Source organism: Protopterus annectens, chromosome 1.part1 (genome assembly GCF_019279795.1).
Source record: "Protopterus annectens isolate FY-2018-M chromosome 1.part1, PAN1.0, whole genome shotgun sequence".
NCBI lineage: Eukaryota > Metazoa > Chordata > Ceratodontiformes > Protopteridae > Protopterus > Protopterus annectens.
Window position 1 is genome coordinate 945,410,164 of NC_056726.1, and position 23,490 is coordinate 945,433,653.

General features: G+C 42.4%; 1 protein-coding gene across 6 annotated transcripts in view; it reads right to left on the reverse strand.

Moving 5' to 3' along the window:
- Positions 1–408: 408 nt before the first annotated feature.
- The window catches only part of ASAP2 (ArfGAP with SH3 domain, ankyrin repeat and PH domain 2), a 2,005,955-nt gene continuing 1,982,873 nt past the window's right edge, over positions 409–23,490 (reverse strand). For all 6 annotated transcript variants that reach the window (XM_044079125.1, XM_044079114.1, XM_044079099.1 and 3 more), the window contains one exon: positions 409–1,352. In XM_044079125.1, coding sequence (XP_043935060.1) covers positions 1,278–1,352 — 75 coding nt within the window. In that variant the 3' untranslated portion in view covers positions 409–1,277. The remainder of the gene's footprint in view (positions 1,353–23,490) is intronic.

Genomic DNA, 23,490 nt, shown 5'->3' on the forward strand with positions numbered 1-23,490 from the left:
ACTTTTTCCTGCACTACTTTCTTTTGATGACTTCCTGAATTTCTGTATTCCACTAAAGGGTTCCCATATGAACTTATTTACATACCTGTTTGGCAGTCCTTCATAGTGTTTTTAGGCACTGATATTCTTCTTCCACTCCTTCCTGTGGTGCTAGAGTCCTAATTCATTGAACTCTTGTGCTTTCTCTCCCTCTAGTCATCTTCCAGGCCTTCAGCCTAGTCCTGGTTGGTCTTGTAACCTTCTCTGACCACTGCTTGCAGCTGATTGTGGCAACCAGTGGTTTATTTGTTCAGGGATATGGGAGCATGCATATCTTGAGAAATATTACATGGTATGAAAAATGACCCTATAGGCCAGCACTTTCTTCATCACATTATAACTGACAAACACAAACACTGATAACCGACACATGTTTTAAAAGCAGACGAGTGTTCTGTTTTATTATCCTTACACTTTTATAATTTACAAAGTAATAACTCTTAAAATTCCCAATAGTTTTATATACATATAGACATCTTCCAGTTTGAAAAAAATAAACATCAGTATACCCGCACCATACACGCTTGTTGTTCCCAAGTACTAAGCCTGTAACATTAATCTTAATTCGTAAAACTCCTGCTTAATGTACATTTTAATCCCTTGGCTATAACCTGCAATCCTTCATGCTCAGTATTTCAACTTAATTCAGGATAATGCAGCTTCTATTTTTTTCCTTTAAACATTAGTTATTGCAATACTGAAGTCTCCTATGTCACAGGTTCATGAGAGAGACAGAATGTCATGAAATGCAACATGTGCAATATCCAAACTAGCTTCTAGGACATGAAATGGTTTCTGTTCTACACTAAACATAGGCTTGCCAGGTTGGAACTTAATACTAATTACAAAAATAATACAATATTTAATGCAGAGATTTACGTTACATTTCTTTCCTATCTCTTTTATAAGAAAGAAAGCAAATATAATGGTCCTTTTAATAGGATGACTACATCTTTGTTCACATTATTTAAAATTACACTGAACAGCAACTCAAAGTAACATATCCACATTTTGAATATGGTAAAAGAAAATGTGTTTAACCGCAAATATTGCATTGTTCTTGGCTGCTTCAAGTGCTCGTGTTGTGGAATGTCTGAGTATCAAACCCACAGAAGTCGTCAAACCATCCAATTGCTTTTGAGCTTCTTGCTCCCTCTGTTCGATGTAGCTATTTAGATTCCACTTGTAGTTACAGAGGTTGTTTCCAGTCTCCAGGCTTTATGATGTTACTTCACAGGTCACTCTGAGATGAAATGCACAAAAGGCACAGGAAAGGCTCCTCTACGACTTGGCTCCCCTTCAATATGTCCGATCTGTAATACAAGAACACACTTTAGACATAATCTAAACACATTAAAGGAAAAAAGCAGTGAATAACTCAGGGCATCAACTTGTAGAGACTTAACTCACCTAAGTGTTGGAATGCTACAAAATGATTTTAACAAAGTGAAGTTCTTTAAAAATGAGTCTGCTAGCTCTCAGTGGTCAGTTTGCTTTAAAAAGTAACTCCATTGAAATGGAAAGCATCCCATATTAGTCGTCGTTACAACGGGGTAAAGTACTGAAAATGGGTTAATGTTTACCTCCAATATCTGTACACTTTAAACTTCTTTTATTTCCTTATTGAAGACTGGGTCTTACTGCCACAGCTTCATAGGCAGTTCTATGACTTGCAGCCAAGGTGACATTTGAGCTCAGTGAAGTAACTTATTAAAGTTATGAGGCACTAGCTGCCACAGTCAAGGAGACTATTAGCAAATATTCCAGTGGTGGGTGTGTGATTTCCCATCCGCTTGTAAAATTTAGATTTGACTGATACAAGAGCATAACTATGCTTGATATGCACGGCAAATCTATTGGAAAAACGAATGTGCTTAAGTATCTAATACATCTAATGTAATGATAGCTTTTATGTGTGTTGGTGTTCATAGTACCATCAGTATTGTAGAGATGAAGGACACAAAAAGGGGTGTTTCACAACATGAAAACCCAGGTAGAGATCAACATGCAACTACCTGCATGAAACAACAGTATAAACAGAGGGCTTCTGATCTGTCTTGGTAGCTTAAGGTACTTGTCCATCAGTTTTCTTAGTTAGGAATCACTGTGACCTTTCAAGTTGGACTATGTTTTTCGAGAGGTACATGCTGAATGGGGCACTGTATTCAAAAGATGTCTAATGAGGGATACATGTACTAGAACTATGACTTACCTGGACGAGATGCCCGTAATGATTAAATGTGCTAAGCAAAATTATTTTATAACCACAGCTTAGACATACTGATCAAAATTTAGCTGATTTTTAACATACATATACATGTCTTCAATGACTGTGTCAGCTTTGATGGACAGATTCTTGCTATGGTGTGAACTAAGGGATTTATTTAAATAACAGCACTACATTTTTGCCATTAAGGGTGAACCCATGATCATTACACCAGGCACTGGTCTGATCTTGCCCTTGATGGAGTACCAGTATATTAGAAGGAAGTTCATATTCACCCACAGCTTGCTGATACTTCCCTCTGATTTTAAGTGAGAGTAGTTGCTAAAGAGGACAGGGCTTGGGAATGAGTCCTAAAAGATATCAATTGTGACATTTTTTTCTTGGGAGCAAATCCCCCAAACTTTACTGCGTGGGTTCTGTCAGCAAGCAAACTGGTATGTAAAGACTGATGTTTATCTGGTTATGTTTACTGTCAGTACTTACACAAGGGACAGGACCAAAGGTTTTAGCCAAGAGCAGATATGGTGTATGGATATTCACCCATGTTAACCTTTTCAAAGAAGTCTACCAGACTGAGTTGACCTGATCTACCTTGCAAGAAACCAATTAGGATCCCTGATCTGGAGGTTGTTGATATCTATAAAAATGTGTCCCATGACCCTGCACATGGTTCTGGTGGGGATTATGAAATTACAGCTACCAGGGACATAAAAAAGTATAGCTACTAGGTTAGTAATAGGGCCAACCCTCATGCAGTGGCACAAGTATGGCCACTATCCAAGATTTGGGCACATGATGGGAACCCATAGAGCTGGTGCCTGGTTTTGAACAGGGCTGAGAGGACAAGATTAAGAGTAACTTTAGGTGGGGCTCTCTACAGAGACAGTGGGGAACAGTCTTAAGTACAGTGACATTAGAACTGAATTTGTCAACAAAAAAGATGGCAATGATTTCAGGATCCAAGTAGATGGAATCATGTAGTATTAGCATAGAGCAGTTCTGTGAGTTGCATCTAACATTTTTAGTGGAAGCAATTTTTTTCTTCATAAATGAGTTATGTAAGTACTATAACAACAGAAGCAGGTGACAGAGATTCATTATTTTCAAACTCTAGGACTCAGCCTCATACTCAAGTCAGCTTAGCGTCAAAAACTTTTTACATATACACACACAAACACAAATATTTCAGGCATAATGCCCTTCTAGACTGCCAATACACCAAAACATTTATTCCCATAATAAGTGTCCTGTTTGTTATTAAAAATATCTAAACTGGTATTTGCTTTAATGTAATTTGGTAGTCTGTTCCATGCATCAGCTGCTCTTTCAGAAAGCTAATTATTACACTTCTTACAAAATCTTCTACAAAGGTTGTCTGATTGTCTACTACATTTTGATAGCCCCAAATATTCCCAGAGGTAGCTGATTGTAAATGTCCTATATACCTGAATAAGGTCTCCTTTTAAATATCTATATGAGAAACTGTACGTGTTCAGATAGTTTAATCTTTTCATAATAACTTAAATTTTCACGTCCATGGAGGCCCTTGGTACATTTCTGCTGTACCCTTTCCAGTTTATTCATGTTTCTCTCATAAGGTTTCCATGTAGTTACTCCATACTCAAGTTTGGTTCTAATGTAACTAACACGCAATAATTTCATAATTTCTGATTTCCTAGACTATAACTTTTTGATACATCCTACAGTTTTATAAAGAATAGCTGTGTAAGAACTTACCATAACCTTAGATGTCCTTCTCTTCCATGTTGCAGTATTCATAACTGTGGGGAGGTTGCTGCCTGCAGCACCAGATATCTGGCCAGTATACCAAAGTCTTAGGAAGGGGTACGTGCTGCATTGCTTGTCAGGGTCATAAACCGACGTCAGCTGTAAAAGTGATGTCTCCATGTACCCCCTTCAGAAAGGCAGCTCTTCAGGCTCACAAATGCCACCAGGCCAAAGGAACCCAATAAATGTATGTGCCTGTTGCAGTGTCCTGTTTGGATGGAGAGAAAGTAGGGAAGGTCATGCCAGATGGACAAAACAGAGCAAGAGGGGTTGGAGGGGGGACTAAATATTACAGGAAGAGATGGACATCTAAGGTTATGGTAAGTTCTTACTCAACTATTTTATGTCCTTCTTTTCTCATGTTGCAGTATTCATAACTGTAGGGAGAGTACACAAGCTTTAGATATGATCCTGGGAGGAAGGTAGAGGGGCCTGGTCTATGAGACCCTGCAAATTGTCCTAGCAAACCCAGTTTTGGCTCTGGAGACCAAATCTAGCTTGTAGTGCTTGGTAAAGGTATGGACTGAGGACCAGGTGGCTGCTTCCAGTATGGAAGCGTAGTCCACCCCCCTGAAAATGGCTGCTGAAGAGGTAGCTGCCCTAGTAGAATGTGCTCTCACATTGGTAGTTAAAGCCTTTCCATTAAAGGAATAACAGGCAGAGAGAGCTTTAGAAATCCATGAAGATATAGTCTGTTTAGAGACTGCCTTCCCCAAGGCCCTTGGGTGAAGGAAGACAGTCAGGCTTTCTAAGGGATTTGGTCTTGTCCAGATAATACCTAAGCTTCCTATGAACATCCAAGGAATGTAAGGTTCTTTCAGATGGATTTTGAGGTTGAGGGAAAAAAAAACAGGGAGGTTAATGGCTTGATTTAAGCACAGCTCATTAACCACTTTAGGTATGAATGAGGGGTTAGTCCTGAGGGAGACCCTGTCCTTAAGGAAGATGAGATAAGGGAGGTTAGTCATCAAGGCCTGGATTTCAGAGACCCTCCTGGTGGATGTGAGGGCTACCAGCAGTACTGTTTTCCAAGTACATAGTTTCAGAGATGCTGAGGGAGCTGGTTCAAAAGGAGCTAGTGTGAGTTTTTCCAGGACAAGGTTAAGGTCCCATGAAGGTGGTATCAGTTTTCTAGGTGGTATGATATGAAGGGCCCCTCTTAAGAATAGTTTTACCTGCAATCTGGATGCCAAAGGAGGAAACGAGTAGACATGTGGAAAAGGGTGACAAGTGTACCTTAACAGAAGAGTAGGTCAGCCCTAAATGTAAAAGCTCACACAAATAAGAAAGAACCTTAGGTACAGGAATAAGAAAGGGGTCCTGTTTTTTCTTTTGACACCACCTGGAGAATCTTTTCCATTTTGCCACATAATTTCTCCTGGTATTAGGTTTCCTAGCCTCCTGCAGGACATTGAGTATGTCCTGTGAATATAGGTATCCAAATGGGGATCAGAACTGTATCACCCACAGAGTGAGTCTGAGGTTGAGGACCTGATCGGCATATGAGTGATCCCCTGTCTTGTGCAAGTAGGTCGAATCAGTGGGGTAACCTCTAGTGATTGCCCCTGGCTAGTAGATGAAGGGGAAACCAGTGCTGTCTTGGCCAAAAGGGAGTCACCAGCAGCATTTTTGGTTTGTTTATCTGAATTTTCAGAGGGACCCTTTGAATAAGTGTGAAGGGGGGAAAGGCATAAAGATACATCCCCGCCCATGAAAAAGAGAAGGCGTACACCTTCTACATCTGTGGATATGGATCCTGTGTGCAAAACAGAGGCATCTGCCTGTTCTGGTAGGAGGCAAACAAATCTGCCTGCCTGTGAATGAGATCCAAAAACACCTCCCTGTGAGACATCCATTCATGAGAGTGCAGAAGTTCTGCTGAGAGTGTCTGCCATCACATTCTCTGCTTAAAGAATGTACACTGCTCACAGATGAATGTTCAGTTCTGCTGCCAGGGACCAAATCTGAATTGCCATGACAACTTTTAAGATGCCTTTTTGGAGGATTGGATGGAAAATTTGCAAGGCTATGAGAAGGGCCCACATTTCTTTGATATTGATGTGGTCCCTTTGCCTGAGGGAGGACCACTCTCCCTGAACTTTGTTTTGTTTGTGGGTTTGCAGGACTGCTCCTCAACCCAGGTCTGAAGCATCTTTGAAGATTTGTTGTGAAGGTATGGGAATCTGCAGAAATATACCCTGGTTGAGACATATGGCTGCAATGTACCATTGTCCCTCTTTTTTCATGCATGGGAGGAGAGGTAGAGGAGTATCTAGGAGGGTGTGGATGTTGGTTCCACCAGCTCCTCAGCACCCACTGAAATTTTTCTCATATGCAGCCTTACTAAGGGAAGCATGGGTATCAAGGATGCCATGTGGCCTAGGACCCTCAGGAATTCCCTGGCTGATAATGTTTGAAGAGACAGGAGTGTTTGGAGGTAATGTGTGATGGCTCCACCTTCTGGTAAGGAATGAAGACTACCATCTGGTCTGTTTTTATCCTGCACCCCAAGAAAACCAGATCTTGGGTAGATGTCGGGTGAAATATTTCATGGTTCACAGTGAACCCTAAGTTTGCCAGGGTACTGGACACCATGTCTAGATGGTGATGGAGGGTGTGGCAGTCCTGCTGAAATATCAAGAGGTTATCTAGGTATGGATATATTTGAATGCCCTGCACTCTGCAGTGGGTGATAACTGAAGCTAGGCACTTTGTGAATACTCTGGGGGCTGTGGAAAGTCCAAATGGCAATGCAGAACATTGAAAATGCAAGGAACCCGTGGGAAAGTGTAGAAACTTCCTGTAGTTGGGATGAATAGGAATATGAAAGTAAGCATCCTTCAGATCCAGGGATACCAAGAAGGCTTGGTGAGGGATGAGAGGAAGGAGGTGATGCAAAGTGAGCTTTTTGAAGGTAGGCATCTTGAGGAATAGACCGAGTACAGACAAATCCAGGACTGTCCTCCAAGGGCCATCCTTTCTTTGAACCAAAAACATCCTGGAGTAAAACCCCTTATTTGTCTGTTCTGGAGCTGTGGTGTCCTGAGCTTGAAGCTGATCCAGAATTGGGGGGAAGAGATGAAGCTGACTTGTAGGTGGTTGGGGTATCCCCTGAAAAGGAGGAAGTGTCCACCAAGTCATAAAGTATCCTTGCTGGATGATGGAAAGGACCCAAGCCTCTGAGGTAATTTTCTGCCAGTAGGGTAGGGAAAGGGTGAAGTGGAGGGATAAGGGAGTGGAGTTGGGTAATGGGTTTGAGTCACAGTGAGGAGCACTGCCATGTTCAGGCTGCCTCTGAAAGGGAGTTGGAGTTGAGACGGAAGTTTGTTTAGGAGTGGAGTTTCTCCTAGGTTGCCTCCATCCCTTGGCCTATAGGGCATTGGAATGAGAAGATTGCCTCCTAACAAAGGTGGTCATTTGATGGTAGTTCTATGATACTTAGGAATAGGAGAGACTAACATTTAGATTTTGTAATGCCTTGCCCTCTTCCTGTAAGGATGTAAGGAGCTCTGCAGAGGCTACACTGACAAGGGCCTTATTATCAAGAGGTGCATCTAACAATTTGCTCTGGACATCCGTAGGAAGGGGCTGTAACCTCACCCAAGAATATCTTCTCAGGACAGAACCTGAGGTGGCAGATTTGGAGGATGCCTCTACCACATCATAACTGCACTTTATGGAGTGTCTGGTCACTTGAGAGGCAGTAGGGAGCAGGGCAGAGTTGTGACTTAGCAGGGGAGTCTGGCACATCTGGAATCAGTGCAGAAACTTTTGATAGGGTATCTACAACAAACCTAGCCATCTGAGTTTGATAGTTTAGGGCTCTAATGGCTAGAGTTGAAGTAAATACCTTCTTCCCTAATCTATCCAAAAATTTGCTATCCTTGTCAGTGGGAAACAGAGGTAGAGGGCAGCTTACTGGATGATGTATTTACTGACACTGCAATGACAGCAGGGTCTGCAGAAGGGTTCTTGAATAGGAACTGTGTATCCTGAGGAGCTTTATAAAATCTATCTGGACATTTAGAAGCAGGGGGCTCAGAATCAGGGATCTGCAATGCAGCCATAAAGGCATAATGAAAGGCTTGAACCAGGGGTGGGACTGCAGATGGAGAGGGCTGATCCATCTGCAATAATTCAAAGTATCGCTTCTTTGTTTCAGAGACAGCTGAGGCCTGCCATTTAAAATGTTCTCTCATCAGAGAAATGGTGTCTCCAAAGGATAATTCCTCTCATGGAGATTCTGGACTAATAGAGTCCTCCTTCTCAGGGGTAATAAAGTCTTTGGGGGATTCTATCTGGGAGCAATAGGTAAGTGATTCATAAGAGAAAGAGAGTTCCTCTCCTGGATTCTCTAAGGCCTGCACAGGTGTAGGGGTTGGTTGAGGTACCTGAGACTGGTGGGCCTGGAAGGTCCTGAAAAGATTTTGGGGAAAAAAACTTCCCATCCAGGAGCTGGTTCAGCTTCTCTATGTTCCCATTTCTGTTTCCTCTTCAGAGGTGTAGAAGGATGTGTTGTCTTAGAGGCCGATGCCTGGGAAGATGGAAAGGCTACAGTAGGCCCTACCGATGTCCCGAGCCATGGTTCCCCTTTGCTATCAGGGACTGATGGCTGATCAACCTCAGCAGATGTACTCTGCATTTCTGATGAACCGGCTTCCACCATGGTTCCCGGTTCTAGCTGTGAAATGGGTGTCTGATGAGACCCTGGGCTAACATCTTCCTCGACAGTTTCACTGGACTCCTGAGGTGCAGCATGGATGTCAGGCCTAACCTTCTTCATAGGTTCAAAGGTGTGTACTAGCCTTTACAAGCCTAGCCCAAACAAATTCTCCAGGCACCGTGCACCCAGTGTTAGTTCACAGTACTCCTATCCAATAGGGCAACTGGAATGATCACTAGAGTGAACTTTGTTACCCATCCACTTGTCAAGATTTCTCTTGAAGAGGGCAAGCGAGATGCTCTGCCTGACATGAATGGGAAGCTTATTCCAGAGTATGGGCAGTCTTTGGGAGACAAACCTGTCCCACCAGCGTGTTCTGTTAATTGTGGTAATGAGGTTGTGACCTCTGGAGCGTGTGGTGCGGGGGGATTGGGATTTCTTTAGCTGTAGTATTTCAAGTAGGGATGGGTCCGACATGGCTTTGTTAGTCAAGCAGCGATCACCTCTAAGTAGATGATAAGAGGCTGAGAACAGCTGAAGTTTCTTGAATATGTCCATGTATGACGTGTTTTAGGCCTAGGATGCTTTTTGTGAGGTACATTTTTGGTCTCTACAGCTATTGTAGGTGTCTGGTCAGGTACATGCCAAACAGGGCATTATATTCGATGATTGGTCTAATGAGGGGATGAGTACAGAGGGATGATGACCTCTTTCTTCCTGGATGCGAAACCTTTGGTTATAAGATGTGTCACACAGAAGGACTTTCTGACCACAGTGGCAATGTGGCGGTCGAGGGTGAGGTGGCTGTTGACCTGGGTTCCCAGATCTCTTATAACCCTTTCAGTGGGCTCCTATCAATGTGGTAATTCATGGGAAATGTTTTTTCTAAAGGGGATGGTAATGCTTTTTTGGCATTAAGCTTCAGGCCATGGTTCCGACACCAGTCATTGGTCTCAGAGAGGCCCTTTTGTAGGATGTCTGCATCACTTGGGGAGTTGATAATGACTCCTAGCTTGCAGTCATCAGTGAACTTGGTCAGCCAAAGTCCTTCTGTGTTGGCCTGGCCTTCTGAGAAATTGATGCCAAACAGGAGAGTGGCCAGGACTGAGCCCTGTGGGACTCATTCATGACTGGTCGACAGTCTGACTTGGAATCCGTTCACTCCATAGGTCCTGTCTGTGAGCCAAATTTGCAACTCACCCAGTGATGTAAGGATTGATGCCTATTTTGATGAGTTTATCAATGATCCCTGAGTGGGGAATGGTATTAAAGGCCTTGGCCAGGTCAAGGTAGGCTGTATGCACTGCCTTACCCTCATCTACAGCCTTGGTGACTGCCTCGAAGAAGTCAACCAGGTTCAACAGGCAGGATCTCCCCTTGACAAAGCCAAACTGTGTGGGGTCAAGAGTTTGTAGATTGCCTATATCTTTGTTAATCAGGTCCATGATGATCCACTCCATAGCTTTGCATACCAGAACTCGTCAGGCTAATGGGGCAATACTTCTCAGGGTCTGTAGTTGCTCCCCCTTTATGGAGTGGGATGACTGTAGCAGTGCGGCATTCATTAGGGACATAGCCTGAGGTAAGGCTGTGATACGAACAGGGCACACAGATGTGGTGCCAGTTTGTAGCTCATGTAGGATGCAGCCAGGGATATTATCAGGTCCCATGGACGCTGTATTCTTGGCTTTGAACAATGCAGCTTTTACCTGTGCTGCAGTGATGATGGGTACCAGGCTATCTTCTGGTATTGTGTAGGGCCCTTGGGGGGGGGGGGGTAAAGTTGGCACTGAATCTGTCGTCCAGTATGTTGCCTATATCTGTTGGCTCAGTGTAGGAGGTGCCATTGTGCAATAACTCAGAGCAAATCTGGGTATTGCCTTTGAGGTTTTTGATATAGCTATAGAAGGCTTTGTGGTTGTTTTTGGTGTCAGCCGCAATTCTGCCTTCATAGCTGGCTTTAGAGGATTTGATAAGGAATCCCAGCTTTTTGTTGAGACTGATAAGGGAGGTTTTCCAGTCTAGTGGCTTACTTTTTTTCTGCAACAGTTTCTTTCCTTCTGTTGTAGAGTTTATTGATGGCTGGGGACCACCAGATTAGCTTCCCGTTTTTGGAGGAGAGTGTCTTAGTTCTATCTGGTATGCCAAGGTCCATGCATTTGTGTACATGCTCGTACAATGCATTGGTGTATGATTCGGAAATCATGCAGCTATTTTCCATTGGCATGGGTGCTGAGAAGTTAGCCATCTCTGTTTTAGGAGCCCAAAGTCAGCTTTAGAGAAGGTTTTAGGGTGGTCACCTTAGCGGGCGGTGTAGGTAAGATGGAGATTTCCATGGTTATCAGTTTATGGTCAGATTTAACCAGGGAGGAATTGACTATAGGTGTGGAGCAACGGTCACCCATGTTGGTGATAACCAGGTTGAGGATGTTGCTCCCTCTAGTGGGGGGTCAGAATGAGCTGGTCCAGGGCATTGGAAATGATAAATTCCAGAAAGCATTGGGCCTGTACATTGGTACTTGAATAGTTTCCCAGTTGGAAGGGTAGTTGAGGTCACCCAGTATGAGAGTATTGGGTTGGCCCTTGATAGATTCCAGGGTGTTTAGGAACTTGGGGTGAGAGTCTACAGTCTAGAGACATATATGGGGTTCTGTAGCAGGCTATGACTTGTATCACCATCTTACCCAGTGTTAGTTGTACCTGAAGTATCTCGGATGTATTGTGATGGGCTACCAGTCTACAGGTGTGCGTATCCTTTAAGAATATGGAGAAACCACCACCTTTGGAGCTTCCGGCCATATTTTGGGGCTGAAAAGTATGGAATGAGTTGTAGCCTGGGAGAGCAGGGGTGCTTTCTGCCTCTTTAAACCAGGTCTCTGTTACAGCACAGATGTTGACATTCTCCATTTTGAGGAGAGCTTCGAGCGAGTGCATCTTGAGATTTAGACTTCTAGATTGAGCAGCATGACCCTCAGACTACATTTGTAGCTGTTACGGTGGAATTTTGGTCTTTGGAACATTGCCTAAAAAGGGCACTATGGGGTGGCAAGAGCCTTAGCCAGTACCCAGAATGCCAGGGGTAACAGATGCAGGCTGTCTCTGGCAAAGCATCAAGGTCTGTCGATCATGTCGGCACGGCAGACACACACTGGATCCTCTTAGAATGACACCAGAAACTTGGGCCAATTGTTGAAGTCAATCATTTTCTGCAGATATTGTGGTATCATTCTGGGTGACAGCAGAATACTGCTCAGGGCTAGGGTCATACTTGCATGGGGCCACATAATCAGAGAGTTCCATCACATCTCTTTTCATGTAGTCCTGGGAGGTATGTCTTCAGGTCATTCACACCCAAATGGACAATGACTGAGTCATATTTGTATTTGCTGTGGAGTGACCTGAGGGCAAGTGTTATGTGGCGGATCCTGGCACCTTCTCCTTGTTCAATCTAGTGAATGGGGCATAAGTGTGCCTCACAACTGAGTCTCCTAAGATTAGTACACCTTAAGGGCTTGGGTTGAGCGGCACGCTGTGGTGGTGAGCTATGTGTTCTGGGGTTGGTGTTGTGCTGTGGTGGTCGAGTATGTTTCTGTCTTGGGGGTCTCTGTTTGGGTAAATTTTTATTGACAGCCTCCACAAAGGTGGGTGTATGATATGCATTTCTATGTGTGGGTTGTGATGGTTGGTGTTTTGGAGGGTTGTGTGTTCTATGTAGAGAGTTGCAGGTGTTGACCTCCTCTTGACCAGCTAGTCTGGTCTTGGTAGGAGCGTGCACTGCTTCCAGTTTGGTGATATAAGTGGTTCTCTCACAGGTAAGAGTGTTGGGAGGTAAGAGGAGATGGTTGTCTCAGAATGTCTAAGTACACCACGTTACCAGGAGAAAGCACAGGAAATTGCCCTAGAATTATACCAGGAGGGGTGGTCATAACTAATTAGTGGTGCTGTTACTGCATAGGAACAGCAAGTGCTGATAGCACCTAAGTGTGCTACAATAAATGCTACAAAAGCCTGTTAAAGTGCTGGCCAATTAAGCTAACTGGCGTGCAAGAAGTAAAAGAACAAGCATGTTCTAAGGGGAAAATTGAAGAGCAGACTTTCTGACACCGGTAATAGTTTACCTCAGTTGAGTGCTGCTGCACAGTGCACAAACATGGGCTTTTAAACCAGAAAGTTGAAAGGGATGGAAAAAAAATGCCCAAACGGCCAATAAACTATAATTTCTGGACCAGAAACCGCTCATCTTGTGGTAGATAGGCTACCTAGTGCTTACCACTCCAAATGATAAGCTAGAAGGCTTCCCTCCAATACAGATAGGTCTGGGTGGCTCAGAAACTTACAAAACAGTTCTGGATACAGCAAATCTGTATCTGGACTAGACTAGTTACAGGAAAGCCAGGAAACAAGCCATCTTCCTAGGAGGCTCATCGGAAGTACCTACCTCACCCTCCATGCCTAACACTAGATGCAGGAGCCACTGATTTTTTTTTAAAAATAAAGCTTTAAGGCAGCCAGATGGCTGCAAAGGGTTTTTAGGTACAAAGGATTTGCAAATATCGCAAGATGTATTGTCGTGGCCTTCACCTAAACAGAATAAGCACTTATGCATGTTCTTGTGTGGAATTTGTCTTCCACAAGCACACTTCCCTTTCCTAGCTGACATGTATGTTTGAAAAGCAGTAAGGAAACAAAAAACCCAAAGGGGGAATTATCTCTATCAGATGGCCAAAACAATGAATGAACTGATTTCTTGAGCTGGTGATCGGAGGTCTGTAGATCACTGCAGCAGAAAAGTTCTAAAGGGGTACATGCAGACATCACTTTTATAGCTGACATCGGTTTATGGCCCTGAGAAGCAATGCAGCAAGTACCCCTGCTCCTAAGACTTTGGTATATTGTCCGGATGTTTGTTGCTGCAGGCAGCAACCTCCCTACGTTTATGAATACTGCAACATGAGAATAGAAAGTCAGCTATCATTTAACCAAACTGGGTGATGTGACTAGAAAAACTCAAAGCTGGACCTACTCGTATACCCAGGCTCTTAAATGTATATATGTATGTGTGTATATATGGTGGAAGGTATTGGATGTGTTTACTGAATAGACCTATCATGATTGCTCAGTATATACTTTCAGAGCTAAGATGATCCAGTCTGTGTTTGACCTCTAGCACAGAGTCCCAAACCTAACTTCCTGGGTGGTTTAAGAAAGAATTCCATACAAAATGGTGTTCAACCCCCCCCCCCCCCGAGAACACTTTCATGGACACCATATGCAACTTGTAGACATTGCAAAAGTATGTACAGCAGCCCAATGTATGACTGCACAGATACTGAATTATTTGCAAAATATGCCTTAGAAGTAGATAAGGCTCTAGAAGAATTAATTTTTTTGGGGTTGGGGAAATTGATTGCCATACTTTTCAAAACTTAATTTGATGCCATAAGTAAGTTACTTTGCTGGAGTCAATGTAAAGATTTTCTGACCCAGTCAAATGCTGATGATCATTTCTGATCTGTCTGCTTCCACACAAAAAGAAACTCAGTTGCCTGTGAACACAATCTAGATAATGCAAGAGATGTTCACCTTTATTGTGACAGCTTGGGGATTGAAAGGAGGATGACTAATTGATTTAAATGAATTATGATATTTACCTTTGCCAAAAAGGAAGCATTACTCTTTTTTTTTTTTTTTTTATGGAAGATCAGGTAGGTAGAATCAATATGAAAGTCTTAAAGTCAGATATTTGCCTATATAAAGTAATTCAAAAGAGCACCTTCCAGGATAAGTTATTTAAATCTGATGATGCTGGTTCTAAAAGAGGTTACATTTTGCTGCACAAAATTTTGGCTACATGGAGGCAGCAGTCTAATGCAGGTCTAATAAGGAACATGATTCTAATAATGTCTTTGCACACATTAATAGAAGCCAGATAATTGTCATGGAAGCCATGGTGGACATTGGATATGGCTGAAAGATACACTATGGTGAAAAACAAAGATCTGAATCAAGGATACGTGACAAGTAATCCAGTACAATCACAACAGGAGCCAAAGAGGGGTCTAAGCCCATTGTGCCTACCCATAATGTAAATATGTACCACTTTCCCTTATAAGGTTTCCTTGTCTTGAGACTATGGGTACAAGTAAGAGGTTGGACAACACATGGATCATTTATTTGCATATGTTTACTGGGATGGTCCAGCTGGGCCAGAAGTGCCCATTTTCAGTGGAGTCCCGGGAAGAAAAGCTCTACATACAAGACATTTCACATACGATACAGAATTTACATTACAAAAACATTTAATACATATTATTGGCAGCTTATACAATTGGTGAAAAAAAAAAAACATTACATAAGTAATCATTCTAAAATCAAATATATTATATAAGCAATACAGAGTATATACATGAGAATATTCCATATGAGTAGTTTTCAGCTAGCAAAATTTATATAGGACACTTCATGCAGCTTGTGCAAAGCAGATATAGGAATTAATTTGAGACTAGGTACTTAACATTTTCACACATTTAGGAGGTGTAATAGCTGAGCAATAGGCTATATGAGTCCTGTTCCAGGAATCAGCAAAGTCGGTGGATATTGTTGCAGATATAAGTGATGGTATGATATTAAGGTAGGCTGAGAGTACCTGAATGTCTCAACTGGTTCAATGGTAGGTCTATAAAGGTTAGGAAGAGAAAGAAATAGGAGGGATCAATGGTAGGACAATGAGGGTTAGTAGATGAGGGAAGTGGACAGGATGGAGAGGCGAAGTAAAAAGACAGGTGGATGTGAAAGAAGGATGCCAGAGTAGTAGAGTCGGGGTGAGAATAGTTGTGATGGTTGAAGTTAGGTTATATGAGATGTGGTGTTAGCACATGTGCACAGCCAAGATGATGAGTGGTGTTGCTTTATAGATAGCTTGAAGAGGGTTACTGAGCAGGTGGATTTAAGTGTTGGGGGAAGGGAGTTCCAAAGTCTTGTGATGGTAAAGGAGTAAAACATCTGGCCAGCCGAAAGTTTTGTTTTTTCTACATTTACAAGCAGTTGGTTGTTGGATCGGAGTTGTCTGTTAGGATGGTATAAAGTAAGTATAGAAGATAGAGCAGGGCACATGGATGTATTATGAATGAGTTTGTGAGCTGTAATTAGTTGGATAAAGGTGAGGTAGTTGGTGAGTTCAAGCCATTTTAGGTTGTGTAATGATAAGCAGTGGTGGGATGAGTAGGAGGCATTACTTACAAATTTATCAATTTTGTTGTAGCATGAGTCTAGTTTGGACTTTAGAAAGGACTGAATATTGGTGAGGGGGGCATCATATAAAAGAGAGGGTAACAGAAAAGAAGAGGCAACGGAAAGTCAGGCTGACAACTGAGTAGATGTTTGTGTTGGTAGAGAGTGCCAAGCTTTTGATGTCCTTTTGACATTGGACTGGATGTATACGTCGAATGTGAGGCTTTCATCTATGATGACACCTAGGAGTTTTGTGCTAGGTACAATGTCGATGGTGATACCATTTACGGATTGAAGAGGTGTGGACTTTTTGTGGGAAAAGATTACTAGTTTGGTTTTGTTGGGGTTCAGGGCAAGATGGTTATTAGACATCCACATTTCGGTGGAGGTTAGGGCAATTTGGGTGAGTTAGTGTAGTTCTGACTCCTGATATCTCTGGTGAGTCTCTGCCATATTTGCCCTCCCAGACTGCAGGTTCTGCAGCTGCTGGAGGCTACACCTTACCCACATCTGCTTAGAACTTTTTTGGGTCTTGCCAACAGTTCTATGTGGTGTCCAAAACTACAGCTCCATGGCAATAGTGTCTTTCCATCCCTTTTGCTCTTTTGAAGTCTGTCTCTGACCTGCAGCCCAAAAAGATCAAATACACTAAATGGGGCACTTACAAAGGATGCCTTGAAATTCTTTGTGAAATCCATAAGCCAACCATTGCCCTAGATAATGTTTCCACAGCATTACGTGCAAGGCCCATGAACAGGTTGGAAACTGAAACAACGGTTGCCACCTGTGAAATCAGTTTTGTCTTGAGACCTTCTCAATCTTTGAGCAAAGTATTCTATAGACTTCTGGAGTTTATCTGCAAGATCACAGAGAAACCTCATTATATGGACTAAATAACTGAGCTCCCCAAATACAAATGTGAAAGATGCATATACATGCTTCCCAAACTGATCCAGTATCCCAGATGCCTTACTTGATGGTGGATCACATACTTTGGGGCGTTAGTTCCCTCTTAAGGGCTACTATAGAAACATCAGAATCCAAGAAAAGTACCTTTAATAGAGACAGTCTGAAGGTGGCCAAAGGATGCAGTCTGGTTTTCTTAGAATCTGGGACACCACAGCAGGGTATTTACAAGTTTCAGTTGATTAAGGAAACCATCCTGTCTTCTGGGGACATAACCCCAGAAGTTACATCCACAGAATGTAAATTCTCCTCAAGACTATTCTCAACCTTTCTAGAAAAAAAGGGTGTTTAGATGGCCAACCTCCCTTATTTTGCATGAGTTCAAGAATTTCCCCACACTTGTTATCAGGAAGGGAGGGTAGGGAATTTCCCTTTATCCTAATTGTCAGTATCTGTCATGGCAGACTATAAAAGAGAGTCAAAATGCTTCCTGGGTGGGGAACTATCTTAGGATAAAAGTCATGATGAAAGCCAAATTTGTGATTCTGAGCACTTTGGAGTAGTTCTACTCATCTGGTTCTAGAGCTTCTGTACAGTGCAGACTCAGAATGTGATGGATCAAGGGTGGAAACTGGAAAAATTGCCATAGTGCGGGGATACTCCAGAACTGAGGGTTGCAACCTTGGTGTAATAGCTGACTCCCCATAAAACTACCAGCACTTAGGGCACCTGCACCAATGGCATGGCTCCAAAAAGGGCCAACACTGACTAGGGCATATGCCCTGATGCAGAGAGGCCACCTGTCATCAGTCCCAGTGTCACCGAAAGTGTCATCAAAGGAGTCAGTGCAGACAACACCCTTGAGTCACCAAACCTGAAGTTCAGGGTTGAAGGGTCCACAGGTATCAATGCCAAGACAGCTGTCACTGAAGGTGGGAGTGCTGCTGAAGAGAAAACATTTATGGATTAGCTGCATTATAGACAGCATACACCAATGTGTCTGCCAACATCAGTAACACCTAAGGCTGGAAATTTAAGCATAGAGAGGGGAGTTTTAGGGTGAGAGTGATTTGGAACTTTAGGTTTAGGAAACAGAAGGAGAGTTTTAGGGTTAGGCAGCAACTGGGGAATTTAGGTTTTATAGATTCATATGTTTTTACTAGATTAACAACCACTGGGTCCCTTACAAGACTAACTGCTCACGCCAAACCAATTGGGTCCCAAGTATGGAGGGGTGGGAGCATGTTAGTAGACAGGTAGCTAAGGATTTGTTGGGGGGGTGTTAGTTGGGATGATGCATTTCTTATTGACAGCTTCTTCCATAAGGGACACGGGGCTCAGACCGGGGATAAATTTATGATTTCCCATTCAATTGTCAAGGGTTTGTTTGAATAGGGTCAGGGATGACCTCTGTTTTACATGAATGGTTAGCCTACTCCATAGTGCAGGTATTCTTTAGGACACATAAATGTGATGAGATGTATACTATAAACCCACAGTTGGCCACAGTATAGGGCATGCTAGCCTCTTGCTTTACAAGCTTAGGGAGTAGCAGAAAAGTTTTAAGGTTCATCACTGAACATAGGCTTTGGGTTTAGGAAACAGGAGGACAGTTTTCTTAATACAGTTACAGAACAAGGGTGCTTGTTAAGAGTTACAGAATGGGTGAGAAAATCAGGATTAGAGTTAGGGTTCTTGGAGGGCTATACAGTTTAGTAAGAGTCTTAGTGGGAGGGCCAGGTAATTCAGTAGGCCTGGGCTGGTGGGTATTAGGGCACTTGCCACATAGAGCAGGGACAGTGAGCAAATGTGTTTCTAACAACATGAAAGCACTTGTACTAGACTCTAAATTTTTGAAAGTGCAAATTTTCCAAATTCCCATAGATGACCTAAATGGCAACGAAGACAAGATAGCGTATTTAAGAGGATCTGAGAACTGTGTGAGCCAAGACAGCTCTTGTACATAAAAAAAGGATGACTAAAAAGCTTTTAACTTGCAAAAGAAGAAAAAACTTTTTAGAAGAATAGAAATTAGTCTGTCAGCTTAAAGCAGTGAGGCCATGCTGCCTTCCTTTACAGGCTTTTTTTAAATAAATGTTATGGACGCCTCTGCTCTCCATTTGTAACTTCGCTAACTAGTCTGGCAGTTGGCACAGAGGAATAAGGAGCTGAAAATGCACTATTTCCTGTAGTCCAATAGTCCAGTGTTTAATTCCCTCCACCTCCACTGTCTGTGTGACTCTGAACAAGTCCCTTACTCAGGCGGAGTATGAAAAGGGTCCATAGAGATCAATGCTTTATAACAGTAAACAAATATAATTAGATAAAATAAACTTCCTCCTCACTCTGTCAATTTCTCATTATTACCCCACATTTAGCATTTCCTTTACAACAAGGAAATCTGTGTCTGGGTAGTAAGAGTAGCAGACACAGGAGACCATCAATACAAAATTACAGGATTTCCATACAGCCACCCATACACACAACATGTATGTATGTATGTATGTATGTAGAGAGAGAGAAAAAGGGGATTATGTCATGAAACATTCAAATACCTAAAAAGCAAAACACAAAGCACACACCACTGAAAATCCTTAATACTGAATCACAAAATATTTAACAATTCTATCCAGCTAAAAATACCCTGCATCATACACATCAGCTGCCATTTTGAAAGGGGTACTATTAGGGCAATGTTTTTTAGTAATGTAGAGTGTAGGTTTAGGGTTAGTGGAAGGGGTAGGGTTAAGGTTAACACACAGACTAAGTTGGGTAAGGTGGCTACACTAAAATAGCTGGAAAATAAATTTTTGAATCCAGTCTGAAAGAGATGTACCTAGTATAAAAATGCTACTACTGATTTTATTAATTTGAAGATAGAAACATTGAAAAAATACTATTCAAGTAACCACATGAATTGTAAGACACCTAGTCATATACTTTAAGAATCACACCTAAAAGTCCTTCTCACCTTTTACAAACACTTAATAGTGCTCAGAAATCAGTCAGGGTCATATGTGACAATCCTGGTATAAATTTATCTATCCATCCTGTCATCAAAGTCTAGTCTTAAAGTTAGACATAACAGGAACTCTTGGACTGGATCAATACTTATTTATGGACTGGGTCTAAGTTTACCTCCACATATCTGGATACTAAACAGAACAGGAGAAAAAGAATGGGGGTGTTTAACTACAGTAACCTCATCCCTAGAGTCAACAGCAAAGTTGATGCTAAAGCCTGAAGATCTTTGGGAATATAACAAGTAGATCTCAAGACTATGAATGCAAACTGAAGCTTCACATCTCTGACTATTGCAGTGAATACCACAGGCAAAAACAGAAAAAGAAGGTGAGTACCATTATTAGGAAGACAAGGAAATATAGCTGCATTTTTAGCTGAGGGTAGAATTTCAACAAAGATGCACAGTGAAGCTGGGAATGGTTTAGCACTAGGAAATGTCTGGGACATCTTATGCACAGGCAGCACAAAAGACAACATTGCCTGTGAAGGAAAAGATAAAAGATGCTTCAATGGAACTACTGTCTATAGCTCTTAATATTCTGTCTCAAAAATATGAAACTATTCCCCACTTGTTTAAAATAGAGGCGTTTATTGAATTGGTAGTGGAAATAAAGATATAAATGTCTTTTTGTTTTCATTGCATTCTGAAAGATTTCTGTGATATTTACTGTTTTTTCTGCACTTGCTTGGAGTTTTAAGTTGCCTTTTTTCACTGCTGCAGGCACTACTGTTCTGTAATTGTAGTGCTCAAAATAAATTGTATCTGCTGTTTTCAGTGTTTATAAGCACATATTTTTGTGGTTCCTTAACACTTGGACTGCAAACCAGTTATTTTACATTGAGGGTTAGTCTGCACTACTGTAGTAGGAGAGGGCTGATTTCACCTATCTGAGCTGGGAATTGCTGGTGAAAAGCTTATTGTGTGCCTACCTGATTGGTCTGTGGGGATATAAGCCTAGTGCTTGCCCGATGCTGCTCTTCGTGCAACTGTGGTTAGTGGTGCCCTGTGTATACATAATCACTAGAAGTTGCACCTTCCCTTAAAAAATACCTCTGATATTTGTCACAGTCCCACACTACTCAAGGAGCAATTAGTTTGCATGCTAGACAGTACTGCCACATTTAGTTAGCTCTAGATTACATTATTACAGCACTCAGAAATTACAGTTGTGTAAAATCTTACCATAATGGTAATGTCCTTCTCTTCAGTGTTGCAGTATTCATTACAATAGAGATCCCCTGCCAAGGGTGGTCTGACGTCCATCCAGTATACCAAAGCCTTTAGGTTTCTTTAAGGTATGCTGTATGTCACATGTATGCTCCTACCATAAAGGAGGATATAAAGGTGAGGTCTGGACATACCATCCTCAGAACTGACAGCCCTAGTATGAATGCCAGTCCAAGGAATAGAGAGGTAATCAGTACATCCAGAAGAGAAATGGACCAGGGGTCGGAGGGAGTGAATACTGCAACAGTGAAGAGAAGGACATCTACAGTTATGGTAAGAGTTTCCACAACTCTACTATCTCCTTCCATTTTGATGTTGCAGTATCCACTGCACTAGGGAGAGTACCAAAGCTCAGAAAGAAACTTGGGAGAATGAAGGACCAGTAGAGCCTTCTAGGAAAGCCATGAAAGATGGCTCTAGCAAAACCAGCTCTAGCTCTGGGGATCCCATCCAACTGTATTGCTTGGTAAATGTATGCACAAAAGTCCAAGTAGCTGCCTCAAGAATAGAGTTAGAATCCAAACCCTTGAAAAAAGCAGCATAAGAAGCCACAGCCCTAGTAGAATGAGCCTTAACAGAATACAGAAGGCTCTTACCACTAAAGGAATAACAAAAGAAAATAGCTTTTGAAACTCAAGAATAAATAGTTTGCTTGGATACAGCTAATCCTAAGGACCTAAGATCAAATGAAACAAAGAGCTGATCGGAAATTCTATCAGTCTTAGTCTTATCCTAATAAAATCTGAGTTATCTATGCACATCCAATGTGTGCAGCACCTTCTCACTGTCATACTGCGGAGAAGGAAAAAAGTGGGCAAATTAACAGATTGACAACTCATTCACCACATCGGGCATAAAAGGATTAGCATGCATGAACACCCGGTCCTTGGTCCTTATGAAACACCAAAAAAAGAGGTCAAGCCATAAGCGTTAGAAGCTCAGACACCTGTCTGGCAGACGTAAGGGCCAACAAAAGAGCAGGCTTCCATAAGCAATGCTGCAAGTAAGGTGAAGCTGCAGTCTCAAAAGGAGCCTGATTCCATTTTTCCAAAACAAAATTAAGATCCCAGGGAGGAGGAACAGATTCCTGGGAGGTCTGATATGAAGGACATCTTTAAGGAATTGCTTAGCTTCAAATCTAGAAGCTAAAGGAGGAGATAAAGGCAGACAAGCAGAGAAAGCTGATAAGTGGGCCTTAGAATAGTCAACTCAGCACTGAGCAATTCACACAGACAGGAGAGAACCAAAGGAACATCCACAGAAAGTGGATCCAGGTTACAAGAAAGACACCAAACCAAAAACCTCTAACATTTGGATAAGTAGGATTTCCTAGTACTGGGTTTCCTGGCCTCCTGCAGGACCCTAAGCAAGTACTCAGAAAAATGGTGTATATGAAGGATCAAAATCCTATCTCCTACAGTGTCAGTTGAAGAGTGGACAGCTGGGGATGGATGAGAGATCCCTTGTCCTGTGTGAGTAGATCCACCCTCTGAGGTAACTTGTGATGATTGCCCCTGGCTAAATGCAGAAGGGGAGGCAACCTATGCTGTCTTAGCCAAATGGGAGTCAACAACAAGACTTGGGGAGCATCCTGTTGAATTTTAAATGGGACTTTTGGAATGATGGGAAGGGGAGGGAAAGTGTAAAGAAACATCTACTTCCAAGAAAAAGATAGGGCATCCATTTTCCAAACCAGGGGACCTGGAACTGGCACAAAATAGACGAAATTGTCTGTTCAAAGGTGAGGTAAAAAGATCTATTTGAGGAGTACCACACTGGTGGACAATGTCCGGAGACACCTTTCTGTGAAGCATCCATTCATGTGATTGATAAGGACCTGCCACAATGTTTTGACCCGAGGGAGGGTAAACTGCCTGAACAGTCACTTGACACTGGATAGCAAGATGCCACACATTAGGAGTGCCAACCAATAAAGAAGATAAGATTTTGTCTCCCCTTGTCTGTTTATATACCACATCACTGTGGTATTGTCTGTAAATACCTTGAGAGGTCCTGGAGAGAAGAGGATGAAAAGCCTGAAGCGCCAGTAGAAGAGCTCGCATATCTTTAATAATGATGTGCTCTTTCTGTTGCAGAGCCAACCGCACCCCCTGCAGCTTTAGGAAGCCAAAAGCTGCTCCCCTTCCCACGTCTGAAGTGACTGTGAACAGCTTGTGAGAAGGAAGATGGGGATGAAAAGGAAGCTTTGGATTTATAGACAACTGCTGGATCTACCAATGAAGTTCCTTCTTGAGACAAGGCAGAAGATGAACTATAAATTCTAGGGGATGCATATATTGAAGCCAAACTAACCTAAGAAACCACTGAAACTTTCGTATATGGAGTTTGGTCAGAGGGATGGTGGATGCCATGAACCCCAGAGCT